General features: G+C 44.9%; 2 protein-coding genes across 2 annotated transcripts in view; one reads left to right on the plus strand and one right to left on the minus strand.

Annotated features, from left to right (window-relative positions):
* The window catches only part of LOC119159550 (CDK-activating kinase assembly factor MAT1-like), a 32,756-nt gene extending 25,195 nt beyond the window's left edge, over positions 1–7,561 (minus strand). The window contains exons 1-3 of the mRNA XM_037412352.2: positions 7,447–7,561; positions 2,840–3,007; positions 1,401–1,474 (exon numbers count right to left, since the gene is read on the minus strand). Of these exons, the coding sequence (XP_037268249.2) occupies positions 1,401–1,474; positions 2,840–3,005 (240 nt within the window). The 5' untranslated portion in view covers positions 3,006–3,007; positions 7,447–7,561. The remainder of the gene's footprint in view (positions 1–1,400; positions 1,475–2,839; positions 3,008–7,446) is intronic.
* Positions 7,562–7,747: 186 nt separating this feature from the next.
* On the plus strand, positions 7,748–8,676 carry LOC142811601 (immediate early response 3-interacting protein 1-like). Its single transcript, XM_075891586.1, has 3 exons — positions 7,748–7,947; positions 8,046–8,141; positions 8,517–8,676. Exons 1-3 carry the CDS (start codon positions 7,857–7,859, stop codon positions 8,570–8,572), a joined length of 243 nt encoding a protein of 80 aa, XP_075747701.1. The 5' UTR covers positions 7,748–7,856; the 3' UTR covers positions 8,573–8,676.
* Positions 8,677–18,860: the final 10,184 nt, after the last annotated feature.

An 18,860-nucleotide genomic window follows, 5' to 3' on the forward strand; every position in this document is an offset into this window, starting at 1 on the left:
CCGCTAAATGTGAGTTTACAGAATGAATCCCAGTTGCAAGGTCTGGGCTGCAGCTTCTCGGGTTGGAACTTCAGTGGGGGTGAAATGCAAAAAGTTATGTGATGGCACATTGATAAAAATTAACACAGAGTCTTGCACACAGAAGAAAAAAAATGCAATGTTTTTGCATTGGCCATTATCGGAATGTGGTAGCTGTGATTCAAGCTAAAACAAAAAGCTTCCTCAGCTAGAACAAACTAAAATGTCAGTGAGCACCCGTTCACCCATGTGAATGGGTTCCAAGTCCACTACATGAGCGCGTGAACAGCTCATTGTCATTTCAAGCTTACATCATGTTGCCAAGTCGGGACAACCCGGTTTCTTTTTCCTTTCTCCCATTCCATCCAGGTCTTTCTTTTTCTAATTCTGCGCAGAAATGTTGGAGTGTAGCGTTCAAAATGTAAGGAGTCAGTTTAGCAAGAATGCCATCACATGTGGCTGAAACCCAAGGAGATAAGGTTCCGTCCTGCCTTAGCAGCACATGGTTGATGCTACCTGTAGTATGTAGTGAACTGGTGCTCTTTTCAGTTAGCCAAGTGGCACTTTGTCTTTTTGCCCACTTTTCTTTCTTCAGGTATACATTACAATTAGTTCTAATAACATCCCCTATACTTTCCTTGACATGATTGCTTGTTAGATCTCATTAAAAATTGTGTCTAACAAAGAAAGCCAGCCATTACGCAAACACTTCTTTCTTTCATTCGTAGCGAGGCTCTCGTTCTAGCAGACTTGATGCCTTCAGGTCGTATACAAGAGATCATTGGTCATATGCCAGCTCATAATAAGTTCACGTGCTACCTGATGCCAAACAGGCAGATAACGAGTAATCCACACTCACTGTCATGGCTACAAGTAATGCTGACTTACACTCCCATGTTTAATGCACATATATACCCCATAAAGTGGACGGGGGATAGCCGCCATGGTAGCTCAGTTGGTAGAGCATTGGATGCGTTATTCGAAGGTCGCAGGTTCAGTCCCTGCCCACGACAAGTGATCTTTTCGTCCACTTTTCTTTCTTCAGATATACATTACAATTACTTCTAATAACGATCCCTATACTTTTCTTGCCATGATTGCCTGTTAGATCCCATTAAAAACTCTGTTTTTATGACACAAGAAAGCTTTTGATGGTTTATGAAGTGGCTACATGCAAAATAAAAAGCCTTAGAACTCCAAGCTTATATCTTTCATGTCACGTCTTTCAACCTATGAAAATTCACTCTTTTATTTATCCATGAGAATGATCAAGTCTTAGGTTTAATGTTGTGAAGAGAAAGATATCAAATCCAACCACAGTAAGCAATCTGTACTTTGCCATCTAAGAAAACAATATCAAGAGAAGAAAGATGAACACATACCTTGAGTATCTTCCGTCGTATGTCCACCTCCTTCTCCACCTTAGAATCTTCAAAAATTTGCAGCCGAAAATTGCCTGCAAGTTGTGTAAGTAGTTATACACGTTGGCTGCAGACAAACACAGCATGAGCTTTATGTGGCAGTGCTCGAATGATGGGTTATACACACTTTAAGCTGTCGTTGAACAGAATTATAGCAAAAATTTATTGTTGTTAACATTGTTACATGGAAGCTGTAACCAGTACCACTGACATCCAAAGAGAAGTTTGATTTAAAGGGGCCCTGCAACGCTTTTCCAAGTAGCCACAGAATGGCTTTTCTACAGGAGCTTACTGCCTCACGAATTCACCGCCACAAAAACTTTCAGAATCTGTCCAGTACGAGCGCAGTTACAAAAATTAGTCACACGCAGCCATTGAATTCTCTCTTCTCTTGTCCCGACGAAAGCGCTGGAAGCTAAGCAGGGAAGTATTGAACGGGAGAAGAAACGACACATGTACCTCATCACCTTCAACACTTTTGGATAGTTTTTTTTTCTCTTTGCATGCTGGGTTTTTCAGATCAATCGCGCGTGAACGTGTGGACAAGTCGCGGCCTCCTGTAGCAGCCCTGGCATCGACCAAGCACGTCATGCTCAAATAAGCCAATGGCTGATACTTGGCCTGCGATGCAGTAATTTTAGAGCCTGTAGCGTCATTCGTCAAGAGAAGACAAAGCAATCTTTAACGACTTGGAGAGTTTACTGCACATTCCAGGCCATGTACTATACTATAATATTTGGCACATGTGTTCTCGGCAGCCTTGACTACCACTCTGCAGCATTTTTTTACCATGCTCAAAGAGTGTTGCACGGCCCTTCTAAGTGGGATTTATGAGGCCAGTTGAAACAACTCAATTGATTAGATGGTAACACCCACATGTACTGCAAGTGCACCTTTGTCGCAATACTAATGACCATGAATTTATGTGCCAAACAAATGGCCTGTGTGGTCACCACTGATGACCAAAAAGGTAAGCCCGACTTTGATGCTTACATCACAGCAGTGATTGCAATGGCTGCAGCCTCTGTTTCACTCAAGAACAATCAGTGTGTTGAAAACAAGTCATCTTATTGCCACGTATAGTCATAGTCATCACCGCAAGACAGCGAGAGAGAAGGCTTTCAACAAGATTACGACGACGTACCCCTTAGAACCCATACATTAGACAAGTGTACTGCCCTATATTATACCAGTACCATATATTATGCCATATATTATGCCACATATTATACCAATTTCAAATCTTTGCAATTGCAGCCTATCTTATGGTTACGTAATCGCAAGAACAGCTAAACCTGGAAACAATAAAAAATTTGTAGATATAAATATAGGCGATTTTTCGCTTTCTAGGATAACCAGGATGTGTAATAGGATAACTTGCTAAATGTAAAAAGACTGACCTCTTCTCAAAGGCACGTTGCATTGCGGACAGGCCCCTGAACCTTTAACAAAGAGAAGCTCAACACAGTTCTCACAGAGGGCATGGCCACAGACATTGACCAGAAGTCGCAGTGAAGGGTTGCGATACTTTGTTGTCCGGCATCGTGGACATGCCAGATCATCCATAGCTGCAAGTGAAACAGTTCAAAACAGAATCAATGATACATTGTAGTGTCAAGAGAAAAGATGTACACAGTAAGCCATATAAAACTGATATGCATACAATGTTTTAGTTTAAACTTTCTAACATGGCATGTGGCAATTAAGACAATCAATTAAAGCACACTTCCCCTTTTCGCACAATGCATGTCACCAAAGGTCCTGCTGAGGTATTTTTTTCATAGGTTGCACATGAATGGGCAGTTTCATTGGAGTAAAAACAAGAGGAAAAAGCCTCACAAGCTTTTACCAGATTAACGCTGATAACAAGAGCACAAAAATTTCAATGCTGCCATGATACTCAAAAGGGTAGGTAATATTTTGCGACCTGTGACGTGACGGTGATTATAACGTAACTATGTGACGTTTTTTGCATCATTCGTCCCCGACGGCAAAAGACAGTGAAATTGCCCATTTGATTGAGGTGTCTAAGGTTGTCGCCTTGAAAATTGTCTGGGTTAACATACCAAAACCATGCTATGATTATGATGGACGCCTTGGGGCAAGATTACTCGCACCAAAATCCTGTAAAATCGAAGTAAACGGGCCTCTAGCGTTTCCCCTCCATCGAGGTGCGCGTCACGGCCGAGATTAAATCCCGCGACCTTCGGGGCAGTAATTGAGCACCATGACCACTATATGCCACCGTGGCACCCGCAGAAGAAAAGCTGTAACGCAGTGAAGTAACCATAATGTCAGCGAACATTCACCGTGGCATATGGACGTCAGACTATAGAATCTTGTGGACATGCAGCGCCACCTGTCGACGCAGTTTTGGGTAAACCAAAGCCTGACTCCCTCGCACAGTTTGCTGCGCAACCAGCTGCAACTACAGCGTACGAAACAACGATTGAGCTAAATATTAGGTGTTTTTGCATATTCAAGACTTAGAAAAAGAGCTACGAATTTCTCTCCGCTAGTGGGCTGCGTCAACGAACCGCCCTGAAGTGCTTGCTGGTTCACTTGCCTGAATGATGCCGAAAACAACAGCAGACGCAACAGCTCCGCGCTCTACGAAAAAAGAACCCAGTCGATGCTACTAATGCATTGTGAATTGCTATGGACATAAAGGACTTCAGTTTTACTGATTTCCGCAGCTTTTGCAAAGCAGAACGGCGAGCGCGCTAGATACAGGTTGTTGCGAACGTGTTACGTGAGCGAATTACTCCGTTCTTTACAGCCGTTCGCATGAAAAAGTGTGATAATGTAGGTCCCCTGTTATTGTTTTGAGTAGCTTTGATGGAGAACCGTGGTAACTTTGATTATCAAGCTTAACAGAGCTTCTGACTGCAGTGCGCGCCGTGCAGCTGTAGACAGGTGAAGCGCGCGATAAACATCGCACACGCCGTGGCCACCGACATTTTGAAGTTGCACAGCATTGCATCTGAGGGTTTTGAAGGCTCTGAGTTCTGGCTTTAACCAGGAAATGCAAACACGTACGTCACAAAGGTAAATCGCCAAATGACCGTGACACCACAATCACTTTTTTCTTGCCGTTGGGTCTCCGTGATTGCCGGAGCTATCCTATAGGCCTCGGTTTCGCCTTTTGTTGTACACCAAGAAAGTGGACACGCATGTATCCCCATTTGCAGTATATACAAACGGATGACAACCGTCAACAGAACATTCTAGCATGCGTAATCATCATCATCATCAGCAGCAGCAGCCTGACTACATCCACTGCAGGACAAAGGCCTCTCCCATGTTCCGCCAGTTAACCCGGTCATGTGCTTGCTGCTGCCAATTTATACCCACAAACTTCTTAATCTCATCTGCCCACCTAACGTTCTGTCTCCCCCTAACCCGCTTCCCTTCTCTGGGAATCCAGTTAGTTAACCTTAATGACCAGCGGTTATCCTGTCTACATGCTACATGCCCGGCCCATGTCCATTTCCTCTTCTTTATTTCAACTATGATATCCTTAACCCCCGTTTGTCCCCTAATCCACTCTGCTTTCTTCTTGTCTCTTAAGGTTACGCCTACCATTTTTCTTTCCATTGCTCGCTGCGTCGTCCTCAATTTAAGCTGAACCCTCTTTGTAAGTCTCCAGGTTTCTGCTCCGTAGCTAAGTACCCGCAAGATACAGTTGTTATATACCTTCCTCTTGAGGGATAGTGGCAATCTACCTGTCATAATTCGAGAGTGCTTGCCGAATGTGCTCCACCCCATTCTTATTCTTCTAGTAACTTCGATCTCGTGGTTTGGCTCTGCGGTTATTACCTGCCCTAAGTAGACATAGTCCTTTACAACTTCAAGTGCACTATTACCTATCTCGAAGCACTGCTCCTTTCCGGGGTTGTTGTACATTACTTTCGTTTTCTGTAGATTAATCTTAAGACCCACCTTTCTGCTCTCCTTGTCTAACTCCGTAATCATGAGTTGCGATTCGTCCCCTGTGTTACTCAGCAATGCAATGTCATCGGCGAAGCGCAGGTTACTAAGGTATTCTCCATTAACTCTTATCCCTAACTGTTCCCATTCTAGGCTTCTGAAAACCTCCTGTAAGCACGCGGTAAATAGCATTGGGGAGATTGTGTCCCCCTGCCTTACACCCTTCTTGATTGGTATTCTGTTGCTTTTTTTATGAAGCACTATGGTAGCAATTGATCCCCTCTAGATTTCTTCCAGAATGTTTATATATACTTCATCTACGCCCTGATTCCGCAGTGTCTGACTGCATGACGGCTGATATTTCTACTGAATCAAACGCCTTCTCGTAATCTATGAAGGCTATTTATAGTGGTTAGTTATACTCTGAGCATTTCTCTATTACCTGATTGATAATATGAATGCGGTCAATTGTTGAGTAGCCTGTTCAAAATTCTGCTTGTTCCTTTGGTTGATTGAATTCTAATGTTTTCTTTACTCTGTTAGCAATTACCCTTGTAAATAGCTTGTATACTACAGAGAGCAAGCTGATCGGCCTGTAATTCTTCAAGTTCTTGTCATCTCCTTTCTTATGTATTAAGATGATGGAGAGCATGATGATGGTGACCTTTGGAGAGCATACAAGGAGGCAAAGCTGCTGGTGAGGATCAGGTAACATCAGATCTGCTGAAAGATGGAGGACAGATTGTGTTAGAAAAACTAGGCACCCTGTTTACCAGGTGTCCCCTGACGGGAAGAGTACCAGAGTCTTGTAAGAATGCATGCGTAATAAAACAGGTCAACACACAGGAAGCTAGAAATCAATGGAGAATGCAGTTGAAAAGGCAAAAATCATTAGGGCTATTCGTGCCGGATAAAGCAAGCTTCGTAACATTGATCGTAAGACAGATTGCTCGTGTTTGCACTTCATCGCTTTGGCATCATGTGTATGCCCAAGTTTAATGCATTTAGGCATTACAGAACGAGCATCAGAGTGCTTGCCTCGAACTCTTTGTCATGCGATGCTTGCTTGCACTTAATGTGCCAGTTGCAGTACACCGAAATAACTGAAACATATTTCGCATTGCACCCACAGTTCCTTTTGATGAACTCTCTACATTTCTGAAACGAGGTTGGATTGAAGAAAAAAGCTTGCCAGGTCCATGATTTACAGAAAACCGCACCTCAAGACTAACGAAAGAGGAGGGCCTACGCACGTTTGCTTGCGGACGGCTCGCTTTGCACAACCCATTTATGGCCGGCGCGTCGATGGGAGCGCTGGTGGCGGCGTTTTTCGCAGCGCCGCCTGGGCAGAGTCTCACGTCTTTTGTGTAATAAACTGCCGGTGAACTTTTAGCGGGCTAAATATTTTTTGCGTTCTAGTAAGCACGTTCTTAAAAACGACGAATCAGCAGTTTTCTTTCTTCCTGTGCACATTTTTTTTACACATGTACAGCAAACGTAGCTTTAAACTTCATGTGCGGATGGTGTTCTCAAGCTCAAGTTTGGGATGTGTGGTGTTTTGAGCACATCGATGACGGAAGTGAATGCACGATGGTGTGTGCGGGCGTTTCGGCAAGCCCGAGTGCGCTTTTCATCAGGCAGCGTTAGTTTCGTAAGTCTTAATATAAGGCTGACCACAATTTTGTTTTGGAACATTCGATCTCTCATTTCTGTCATTGCAAGAAAACGTAAACAATGTCAAGACGCGCGAAAACACAACCGAGTGATAACCGGAGCGAAACCAACCTGAACTTAGCGTTTGACTCAATTTACACAGAGATAGTTCGGTGATCTTCTTGCGAACTAGTTGCTCATCCCCATCACTCAATATTACTCCACTCGCAACAAGCGGGAACACAATCGTTTACTGCGTTACTCTGTATCATCATTCTGCATGGCGTACATGTGTTCGTCAGCGATTGAAGTTCGAAAACTCTCAGTTTTCACAAGCAGCGCGGTCACATACATTCGAATATACTAAAGATGGTTACTGCCAAACACCACCAATCGGTTGAAGGCAAAAACAAGATACTTTTACCTGTTTACGCAGCGCTTTATACACTGAATGACGAATAATGACCCACAGTACCACGGAAATTGCGCGAAACACGGTCAGACATGACATACGCGATGTTTATATCGTTAGTTCCAATTTCGGGAAAGAGCAATGAAAGTAGTATAAAGAACAAAACCGCAGCGGCTAAAGATGTAAACGAAGAATTGCACGTAATAAGTATTTGTGCTTTTTTTATGCTTTATATGCAACCGCGAAAGTATTGGGTGCTTGTTTTATTATAAATTCAATAGGATACTTCACATCGCCGATGCTATGTGTCGTTACATGCGCTTCTTCAGACTTTCGCGTGTCGCTGCTTGTGCCATGCATGGACGCTTGAGCAAAATTCTGTCAAATTGAGGTTGTTTTCTGCCTTCCAGCCGGGCTTCCTCATGGCGATCACCCTGTACAACTTGTTTGAAGCTGCGCTATTATGTATCAATGCCATCGCCGTGCTGCACGAGAAACGATTTCTGGAGAAGAGTAAGAGAATTTGTTGTATCGTTGACCAGCAGTGTGGTGTGAAATATTTGTGCAATGTAAGACAGTCTTCTGGAAGCAAATTTCCTTTTTTCTTTCAGTAAACTGGGGCAGAGAGCAAGCCGCACATGGGTTCGAGCCTGGTGCTAAGTCGCAGATAATTAACCTGATTCATTCTGTGCGGACGGTTATGAGGAGTAAGTTTCGTCACCGTTTTGGTGATCTCATATTGTGCTTGTAAAAACCACATTTTGATCCCTGTGCAAGGTAACTTCGATTGACGCCGCGATATAGAGAACATTACCTAGCAGCTGTGAAATGACCACAAGGACATAATCCCTAGCAGGAAGACGTAAACAATGTTCATGTAAGGTTAGGCGTTGGCTGAATTTGCTGAATGTTTTCTCTGGTTCTCGGTGTGCTATTTCAGCGCTGTTGGAATGACTTTCGTTTGTTTTGCAGTTGTTTTGAGCTAGTGTTTTATAATGAAACATGACACACTTATTGTGTTGTAGCGACTGTTCTTAAACTTCATAGACTGTGCGTAATATGGAACACATTTTCTTTTTCAGTACCTCTAATCTTCATCAATGCCTTGATCATCATTTTCAAGCTACTCTTTGGGTGATTAATGGCTTCGATGGGCGCTGCGCCTTCCTTTCGTGCAAATTCAATTCGCTGTACATGTGTGCTTGTCAGGTGAATAAAATTTCTGGCTATTTTTGTATCTAATGGGGCCGATTTCCTTTCTGGTAAAAGCCTGGGGGTAGATCCCAACTGACGTTTTGCATTGAAACACAATTTCTTTTTTTGTTCTTGTGTTATATAAAAGTTCGGTTCTTCGTGTATGTGTTGGCGTGTGTGTGCATACATGTGCAAAATGTAAAAATAAGGTGGGTGGTGCTTCAACCTCCCAAACCAGTCTCCTGGCTACACCACTGTATAGGAACATTGTTGCAGTAACCTGCAGTTCAGAAGAAACTCGAAATAGCTGCATATTTGTGGTAGCTAAAAGGGATGGCATGCTGGCAGGTGCCTCTGCATATTGTTTCCACACTTTCCTCGCAACCTCATGCAATTTTTAAAGTGTTCCCTATTTTTGTAAATGAATATTGTCATATAACTAAAACCTCGGCCCATCACCATTTATTGGTAAATCTCAAATGGGGCAGTGGCAATCTTTAGTGGGTGTTGTAGCACATGCTGCACTTTTTTTTTTTTTTAACAATCAAGGAACACATTGATTCCAGCTTTTCTGAAGTCTACTGGTGGACAACAGATGAGCCAACGAAAGTGATGTGATGACTGCTTAGTTTGTAATTCTTCTGTCTGATGGTACAACCCATTGTTATTCGTGAATGGACAAGCATTGATCAGTAGGTGAGGATATAACTTGAAACCAAAATAACTAATATACATTTTGAGTTGCTAACCTCTAGAGATACACATGAGTATGAAACACTTGTTTAACATGAGGCAATTGCCATGTGACGGCAGTAGGTTTCAGGCCGATTCTCACACCTTCCTACTTAGGTTCCCAGTGCCAGTTGTCGAATGAGGGCTTTTTTCGTGCCTCCTTTTCAGAGACTAGTGCAGATGCGGATACTATGACTCCTCTTTGGGTATCCTACCTTTCTCTAACAGACCACAATGCAACTGCTTCATACCCAGTTAACCATGTCAGTGTTTTAGAAACCTTTGAGCTGTTTCTGTGGGTGGCACTAAAGAGAAAGACAAAAGTGCAATATGCAAAGCCCTCAATTTTAGCAGGCAATTGTTGCTAGAGATGCCCATTCCCGCTGTTGAACTTGCTTTTCTAATTTCTGCACACGAAAAGGGGTAATCTGTAGCTTAACTTGTTGTCACCCTCATTCTCTGTTCTACTTCAAATCCTTTTGTATTCACGACCATTTTTTTATTCTTGTATTGATATTAGTGAGTTGGAGTGCTCGTGGTCTCTTTCACTATGATGAGGAAAAGTTTTGAGATGAAGTGCACATGTTCGAATCTTTATGTGTATTGTAGATTTACACAGAAGCTCTTCAGGAGGGCAGAGCTCTCGTGAAGCATTTATTTAAATGCTATTTGACCTAATGCAATATGTTGTACAGATGCCTTCATTGTCAGCCTGCATGTATGATAATTTTGTACAGTGTACTTTATGAATTCAATCATTGGTACGCTATGCCAAAACAGCATTTCTAGCAACAGCATATGGTGAGGAGATGTAGTAAAATCACTGAAATGAAACGAGTGTTTGATGTACGCCAAAAGAATAATGGCTAGGGGAAGTACATGCAGAGAGATGTACAACAATAAAGTTGGATTTCGTCGGCCCATTTCACAGCTGCATAGTGACCTAATAAAAACTGGTGCCTTCATATCTTCTCGATAATGCTGAACAATGTGAAGCATGCACCTATGCCCACAAAAGACTATTTAGGTTTGATCTGAGAAGCATACATGGAATTTTAACCTGATGGCTGGAGCGTTGGGCTCTAGTGCCAAGAGACTGCAGTTTGATGGCACCATCAGGCATGCAGTTAATATTTTTTTCTTTTTCTAACAGTTATGGTCAGCAGAGTCTTAAGGTTGGCAAAAACATATGTCTATTAGAAGCCATAAAAAATGAATAAAGTGTACCCTGTTGTATTTCTTCTACTCGGACATGTAGAAACACAATCACTGGTTCAGTTCTGTGGCATTCGAACGTTCGACTTATTTGCTTGCCTAGCTTGCCTGGTAAATTTTCAGAACTTGCCGTTTTATGTGGTCAAGCGAGCTGCTTGGTTAAACTATTACGGTTTTGCCACCTGTTTGTGACTAAAATAAACATAAAATGCACACTTCAGTCAATTCTTGTGGTTTTGTGTAATGCAACATGGTTAACCCCCTATATTACCCCAGCGTTATCAGATAAATAAAAGTGTATGTATATACAGAATAATGAGCATATGTTTACATATACTCTTGTTTTGATAAATATCTATGTTAATTGTAGGTTTCTCACACATCTAGGAGGTTACATAAGATAATAGAAATGTTAAAGAAGCAGTTTCTGGTTGCCTGTTCATGATTGATAAGTAGTGGTCTTTTGTGTGCACATGAAATGCTGGCTTGTAGACATGCGTGTCGGCAGGATTTTCTCCGGGGGGGGGGGGGGGGGGGGGGGGGAGGACAAAAACCCGTGTTAGATTGCGATGGGGGAGGGTGGAAATCGCTTGGGTAGAAGGGACAGTCCCGGAGTGGCTTAGGGAGGCAAGTGCCCCCTTTTCACCCCTCCCCCACGCTGAAGCCCGTGCTTGTAAGGTAAGCATGAAGATGTGGTTGAGAGTTTGACAGCTGTAGGATAAACAAACACAGCAGATTGTGCAGCTGAGCTTTTAACTGTTGCCACAATAAATGGCGTTAATGTGTTTTTTTTTCTCACAAGCTGGCCTAGTGCAACGAAACATTTAAAGTGGTCGTGAACTTTTTCAAATGATCAGCGAATGACTTCAAGTGTATTGCCTCACGAATCGACTGCCTGAAAAATTCTCGAATTCATGAGATAGAAGAGTTACAGGGATTCGTCACACGCGTTAAGCGTTTTCATACTCTCCCCTCGTCGACGAGTACGCCGGACGCCAACAATTTTAGATGCGAAGCAGCTCTTTGACTAGCCTGTGCAATGCTATCCCGCCGTACTCCCGCAGTGCGCATGCTCTCGTCTCATGCCGGCTGAGGAAGACACACAGGGTGCTATTCTAGACACACCATATTGTCAAATTTCGTAATGGCGCCATTTTAGGCCAATCAGAGAGGTCATAGCATGCCGCTGTGCCATTCAGCATCGGTCAGTGGCGGAATGTGACAACATGGCGGACGATAGTTATAGCGCGAGAACAATACGACGACATAGAGACAAGAAGGACACGAAAGTAACATGGCGGAATTTGACAGTGTGCAGAATTTCGCTCTCGCAAAACCGTCGCTCCCCTTTCCCTCTCTCGCCTCGCAGGCAGCGTCTGCTAGTAAACACACACGCACACACACACACAACACAAAGAGAGAGAGACCGCTCGCGCTCTTTTACGTGGCTTTCGCTTGATGAGCGTCAACGTCGCCGCCAGTGTAAGAATTAGCGCCCGCTGCTTCGCGTCTGCGTGGGGTTCCCTTTAGCGGAAGATGGTCCGATGTTTTGTGTGAAATTCCATGCTACAGAGGGCGGGAAAACACTGCAATGACACGGAGGAAGGCAGTTACGTCAGCGCACGGGATGAAACGCGATCGCCCTCTCCCGTTGTAATTCGGCGCCAGCTCTGCGTAAATTTGTCTACTATAGTGGCTACTGTGCAATGTTAGCAGCCAATGGAGCTCGGCGTTGATACATGGCGCCACCCCGTGGTAGTACACTGTACCCGTGGCAAGGAGCGCATTTGATGCAAAGCGCGCTATTCCGCGTATAGTCCAATCACAGCCGCTGGATGAAAAAGCGCACGGGTGGTCCAGTTATTGTGTCGGTATGTGCCAGTTAATTGTGTCAGTCGTTATAGGCTCTCTTATTAGCGGAGCTGTTTAAGCCGACCGTTAGTACGGCCAGAGTGAGCAGAAAACCATAATCAACACGACCCTGCAAGTAAGCTCTCGTCCTCTTCATCTTGTGCTTCGCTCGCAGAACACGTGTGCCTATTTATTTGTCTTGCCTGGGATGCAATAACTGATGGGCGAAAGAATGAAGTTGAAAGAAAGAGACAGCGAAATAAATAGGCAGGGACAGATATAGAAAGAAACAGGCACGATAAGAAAAACAAAACTAAAAGACAAACAAAGAGTGTCAGAAAGAAAAAAAAAGCGGGAAATAAGAAGAAAGAAAGAAAATATATGAAGGACGCAAATATAAATAAGCTTACAAAAGTGCGATATAAAAACTGAGAAGAAAAGAGAAACGAGGCAGGCCACCCAGCTACGCACCTCCTTCAGGCTTGACACCACCAGTGTGAACCGCTTTGAATTCTTTTTCTAGAATATGGAGTTGCAGTAATTCAGTAAAACTTCACTTTGCGAGAAATGTAACTTTATTTAGCGTAGTAATATTACAAGCTGGATGGATATATCATGGGAACATGAATGTAAGAATGCCACGCATATTCTCGAAATTCTGATTTAGGCGAATTTCTTTAAATATGCTACCTTAATTGACGATATAGCGAAGCTTTGTCACTCTAAACGAAAAATGGAAAACTTTCAAGGGTGCCGTTGGTTCACTAGACGCACCCTGTGCAATGCTCTTTTCTGGTGGCATTTCACTGCAAAGCGAGTGTTCGCCCTTGCAGCTCACCCTGGGTTCTAAGATTACTTTTATTAGTCCCGAGAACCCGGCAGCCGAAAGCTACGATAAACTAAGAATGACGAAGCTCATACGCGACAACAATGAATATGCATGAGGATGCATGACCAACAAATGATGATTATAATGATGTACAGATGAACAGAATGGGTAAAGTACCCTATATATATATATATATATATATATATATATATATATATATATATATATATATATATATATATATATATATATATATATATATATATATATATATATATATATATATATATATATATATATATATATATATATATATATATTAAGGGAAAAAAGTGTATACCTAAGGGCTCGTTTTTTCGTGTTTTAACACAGTATTAATGAGATCTAACAGACAGTAATGCCAAGTAATGTACAGGGGAAGTTATTATTAGAACCAATGGAATGTAAATAAGAAGAAAGAAAAGTGGATAAAAAAATAACCAGCCGTGAGCAGGAATCGAACCTATGACCTTCGAATAACGCGTTAGATGCTCTCTCTCTCTCTCTCTCTCTCTCTCTATATATATATATATATATATATATATATATATATATATATATATATATATATATTGCCATCATCCCAAAATGAAGTGATGGCTCGCATCATATGCCCATAGAGTCACGAGACGCTCTTCGTCTTCAGATTCTTAGAAAGAGCAAAGTATTCGCCGAATTTTCAACATTCTGCGATAGCAAATACATGAAAATTCTGGACGGGGTTTTTGTCATTGGCATCGCTGTCATGTTCCGTACAAAGTTTAAATCGATAACATCGCCCCGTACACCCTATACGCTTGAGTAAAAGCTTGCAATCGCTTGGGACCACTGTGGCTGAAGCAGAAATGAAAGGAACGGGTCATCTCCGTCGCACGAAGGACGCTTGCGATAACATCACCCCGCGTGCCCGCGTGCAAGGTCAGCGGTCGATTGCTCCTCAAGCAGAGAGGACGCGTCCCGGCTGTCTTTCCTCGAGCAAAGGAGTGGGATTGGGTGTCACGCTAGGGGAAGGAGGCCTCGTCACGCTCGTGTGACAATTGCAACATGCGAACATTGCAGGCGCTGCGCCGGGCTCTCTACGAAGCTGCAGAAATTAGGAGCCTTTTAAAGACGATAGTCTTTCTTCGGGACCTTCGACGCAAAAATTTAGATTTGTCTGTTTGTCTACCCGTAACGATACCGGGTACTCTAAACAGGATCAGCCGATACCCCTAACGGCCGACCCCATCCGCAGCGCCCACCAATGTTGTTCAAGCTTCAGCGTTCATACTTGTGCGATTGTCAAATAAAAAGCGATTATTGCGCTTATCCGAGGCACCACAACAACACGTATATATTCTGTAGGTGCGTCTTTTACTAGAAAAGGCATACATAATTAATTCTGAGGACCGTAGCGTTCGTTTATCACGCTGCGCTGACCACGCAACGCTTGCGCGAAAAGGCAAGTGTTTCCAACGCTATGCTAAGACGACACGGTGGTGGCACCTACCCATCGCGTTGCGTTCTACACCTTATCACCCCTTCTCAGAGCCGCACGCTTCGTTTTCCAAGATAACTGCCAGATAGCGCTCATGTCTCACGTGTGACGTGACTTGATACTCTCGTTCTCTTCCGCTGCACGCTTGAGGCACTCTAACGCAGCGCTTCCAGAATACCATTCACCGATTTTCTAGCGCAGAACACCAAATAAACGTTTTCTTCACTCTCTCCAGACGCAGTACTATCGTCTTTCGACGACATTTGCAGATTAACATGCAGATACGAGGTCAATTTTTTCCTCTTCTAACCACTACCACCACCGTGGCGCTGTCTGAGCGCTAGCACGTGCGCCATATCAAGAGACATGGGAACACGGGGTACCCCACAGGGAGCAGTGTTATCACCGCTCCTTTTCAACATTGCTATGATGCGCCTTCCAAGCGAATTGGCCAGGGTGGAAGGCACACAACACGCAGTATATGCCGATGATATTACAATCTGAACCACTGAAGGGAACCTTGGTGAAATGCAGGAACGCCTTCAGCAGGCCGCGTCCATAGTCGAGGCGTATGCCAACGATTTTGGACTTTAATGTGCTCCAAACAAATCAGAGCTTCTGCATGTTAGAGCGAAGCCAAGATATAAGTCAGCCATACACATCTCCCTGTCTGGGGTTCCCATCAGAGAGGTGGAGGAGCTCCGGATTCTGGGCCTGTTCATTCACCACAGACTCAGACCGGACTCCACTATAGCGAAACTCAAGAGAATAGGCGAACAGGTAGGGCACATGATCCACCGCGTTTTCAACAAGCGGGGTGGTCTGCGGGGCAGGGACGCGCTTCGACTCGCCCATGCCTTCGTGACTAGCCGGATCCTCTACGCTGTTCTATACCTTCGCACTAACAAGCAAGAAGACGAAAGAATAGATGTCATCATTCGTAAGGCTACTAAACGAGCTCTGGATCTCCCGGTGGCCACTTCCAACGCCAAACTGGGGGTGTTAGGTGTGCTCAACTCCTACCAGGAGTTGCGGGAGGCCCACCTTATGAATCAGTATACGCGGCTCGTGCACACGGCTCCTGGGCGCCGCCTGCTGAACTACTTACATATACAGCACACTTGCACTGCAGAGGAGGCGGAGCGTATTCCGGAACTGTGGCGGCATATGCTCTCGGTCTCTCCACTCCCCAGTAACATGGATAAGCACAGGCACGAAGCAGAAGACAGGCGCGGGCTCGGACGCTTGAGAGGCAACACGGCTCCCGACCTGGTGTATTCTACGTAGATATAGCAGGGCCTTCGCCCACGGTATTTTACACGGCATGTGTAGTTCACCGGGAAAAGCATGTCAATGGGCTCTCGTTCCGAGCACAAAATCCAGAGCGCGCTGAGGAAGTCGCGATAGCGCTTGCTGCTGCGGACCCCAACTCGAAAGTTATCATCACGGACTCCAGGAAAGCATGTGCTCATTACTTGGTAGGAGAGATATTCCCTCTAGCCAGTCAAATTCTAAAACGGGCTCTCGCTGATCCAGCCCCGAAACGCATCGTATGGGCTCCTGGCCATCAGGGCTTACGAGGTAATGAGGCCGCTGACGCGGCCGCCCGAGCGCTTACCCACCGGGCTCCTCACCTTGGCTCTTATGACTCGGAGGCCAATACACCGCTGCTGCGATTCAAAGAAATTCTGACCTATTATCACGACACTCACCGCCTTTACCCGGCTCCTGCGAAGGGGCTGAGTAAGGTGGAAGAGCGAACTCTAAGGCGCCTGCAGACAGGTACTCTACTCTGTCCTGCAATCCTAAAACATTTCGATGCGAACACAGATGGGCGGTGCCCACACTGTGGGGAGACGTGTGATATCTTCCACATGGTATGGGCATGTCCAAAAAATCCCCACCTACCCCCTTCCCCTACCCCTTCCCGAGAGGCATGGGAGACTGCCCTCCTCAACTGCTCATCACTAGAGTCTCAACGGGCTCTGCTGAGACGGGCGCGAGTAGGGGCCTCGTCATGCGGTGTCCCGGACTAAGGACGCCGACCATGTAGCGAGGTCATGCGTTGGCCCCGTACCTCTCTCTTTTATAATAAATGTTTTTCATCATCGTCATCTCAAGAGACATTGACGACGGCTCGTAAACTTATGCTCTCACCGCCTTTTTCGCGATTACATCTCAGCACAAGCAACAAAAATCACTTTGTTTTCTGGAGCGGCTGCATTCATTCAGACCCTTGTTTGTTCAGTTACTAGTCATCACATAGAAAAGAGTTAGCTGCTAGCCTTATATAACTTTCCAATTTGTTGATGTCGCATTCATTACCTCACACTTGCGGGGAAACTGCGATTTCTTATTGTCAGCGAATGTTTCTTTTATCTCCATTTCTTACATTTATTTTGTTTGCAGTCACAGTGGGTATGTGCCTGCTATTATTATGGATAATAAGCAGCTGTCAGTGTGGTTACAAGCGCTATGTCCAAACTAAATCATATGGAGTCGCGGAAACGTATCAGCAATACCAGCTTGCCAGGGCCGTCTCAAGCTGCAACCCAGCACTGCTACTTGGCCGACCACGCTTTATTACGAAATACGGACTGGACGCCGAGCATCTTGGACGCGCAGCTCGCCGACTTGACCCCGTTTACTGTCCCTCCGGCCAGGGTCAATGCTGGTCCTAGTCGAGCCAATCTTGAGCTCGGTGAAGACGATGGTGCCAACCTGGCCGGCTGTGGACGGCTGGCCCTCGGAATGTGTCTCGCCATCGCCGTCATGTCTGCGGTAACAATGGCTTTGGCCGTATTGGACGTACCATTCAGATCCGTCACGCGAGCGCAGGACGTCCACAAGGCGGCCTTCGACAGCAAGCCGAGGCCGATTCCGCCGCCGATCGTTGGTCATCGCGGGAAGCTGAGGAACTTGGCTGAACGCAACGTGTACGGTTCGGTCGAATCTACTGCCACTGTAGACGGCGAAACGACCTATACGGAAGAGGACCACAGGGATATCACGCAGAGCAGCATGCCGGAACAAGATGACAGTGAGCCGACGACTTTGCTCCGACCAGAGGCATCGTCCGTGGTTCTTCGAAACAACACGTCGCGCCATTCACTGAAACAGGCAGGCCGAGCTAGCGCCTGATGTAGAGCTCTATATGAAAATCACGAATCTGTATACACCTAAATAGTTATTAAAGATAGATAGGAAGAATCAAAAGGAAATTATTGTGAAGATGGTAATCGCTCCTAGTAACTACGTCTAAGCAGTTGATATTTGTGTGTGGTATACTACGTAGCGGCTCGTAACAAACGTATATCATTGTGGCTAACGATAGCTTCCTCGACGCGAACTTTTGGTACTCGAAAGAAAACCGAACGCATGACACAAGTCGCTACTACTCTCGGCATCTATACACCAAAAAAAAAAAAAATAATAAGGCAGCTTTGGAATTGGGGCGCCAAGCCTGAAGGAAGTACGGGGCTAGCTGGGCAGCCTCCTTTGATACTCTCTATTTTAGATACGAAGCATCTTATGGTCGAGCTCAATCCGGGGTGTGTTGTGACCACCCTTATTGCACATGAGCGTCTTCTCTCCCTCTTTCACCTCTTTTACGCTCACTCTCTCTCTCGCCTCACAACGCCGACGCACGCACTCAGCGCCGTCTGCTAGCGAGTTTTTTTTATGAAAAAATTGACTGCTCGTGCTCCACAACCATTCACCCCCCCCCCTTCCCCCACCTATATATAGGCTCTGGATCTTGACCTCCAGGGCAGTGCAGGTGGGAGATTTCTCCTGTGTGTTGTTGAAGAATGAAAATTCTTCGCGTGCGCGTTATCTAAAATCAATCAATCAACAAAAAGTAGACTGCCGGTCTCTCTCTGTTCCCAATCGGTGTCTTCAGCCTATCTCTGCTCATTAGCAGCGATTGGCATGTTCCAGTAAGAAACACCGGTCCATCACTGCGTACTTTGCGCCTCCCAGGTTTTTCTACTGCGCATCATCGCGAGGAGCGTCAACGCCGCCGTCAGTGTTGCTTCGCATCTACACGTGGTTCCCTTTAGCTGGAGATAGTGTAATAGCGTACCTGCA

The sequence above is a fragment of the Rhipicephalus microplus genome, chromosome 1 (assembly GCF_043290135.1).
Source record: "Rhipicephalus microplus isolate Deutch F79 chromosome 1, USDA_Rmic, whole genome shotgun sequence".
NCBI lineage: Eukaryota > Metazoa > Arthropoda > Arachnida > Ixodida > Ixodidae > Rhipicephalus > Rhipicephalus microplus.

What these genes read in the sequence shown, in the direction of transcription:
- LOC142811601 (XM_075891586.1), top strand. Translation starts at nt 7,857, where the DNA reads ATGGCGATCACCCTGTACAACTTGTTTGAAGCTGCGCTATTATGTATC. An exon ending in GAAACGATTTCTGGAGAAGA is followed by an intron (nt 7,948 to 8,045) that starts GTAAGAGAATTT and finishes TTTTTCTTTCAG; the next exon opens with TAAACTGGGGCAGAGAGCAA. An exon ending in TGTGCGGACGGTTATGAGGA is followed by an intron (nt 8,142 to 8,516) that starts GTAAGTTTCGTC and finishes TTTCTTTTTCAG; the next exon opens with TACCTCTAATCTTCATCAAT.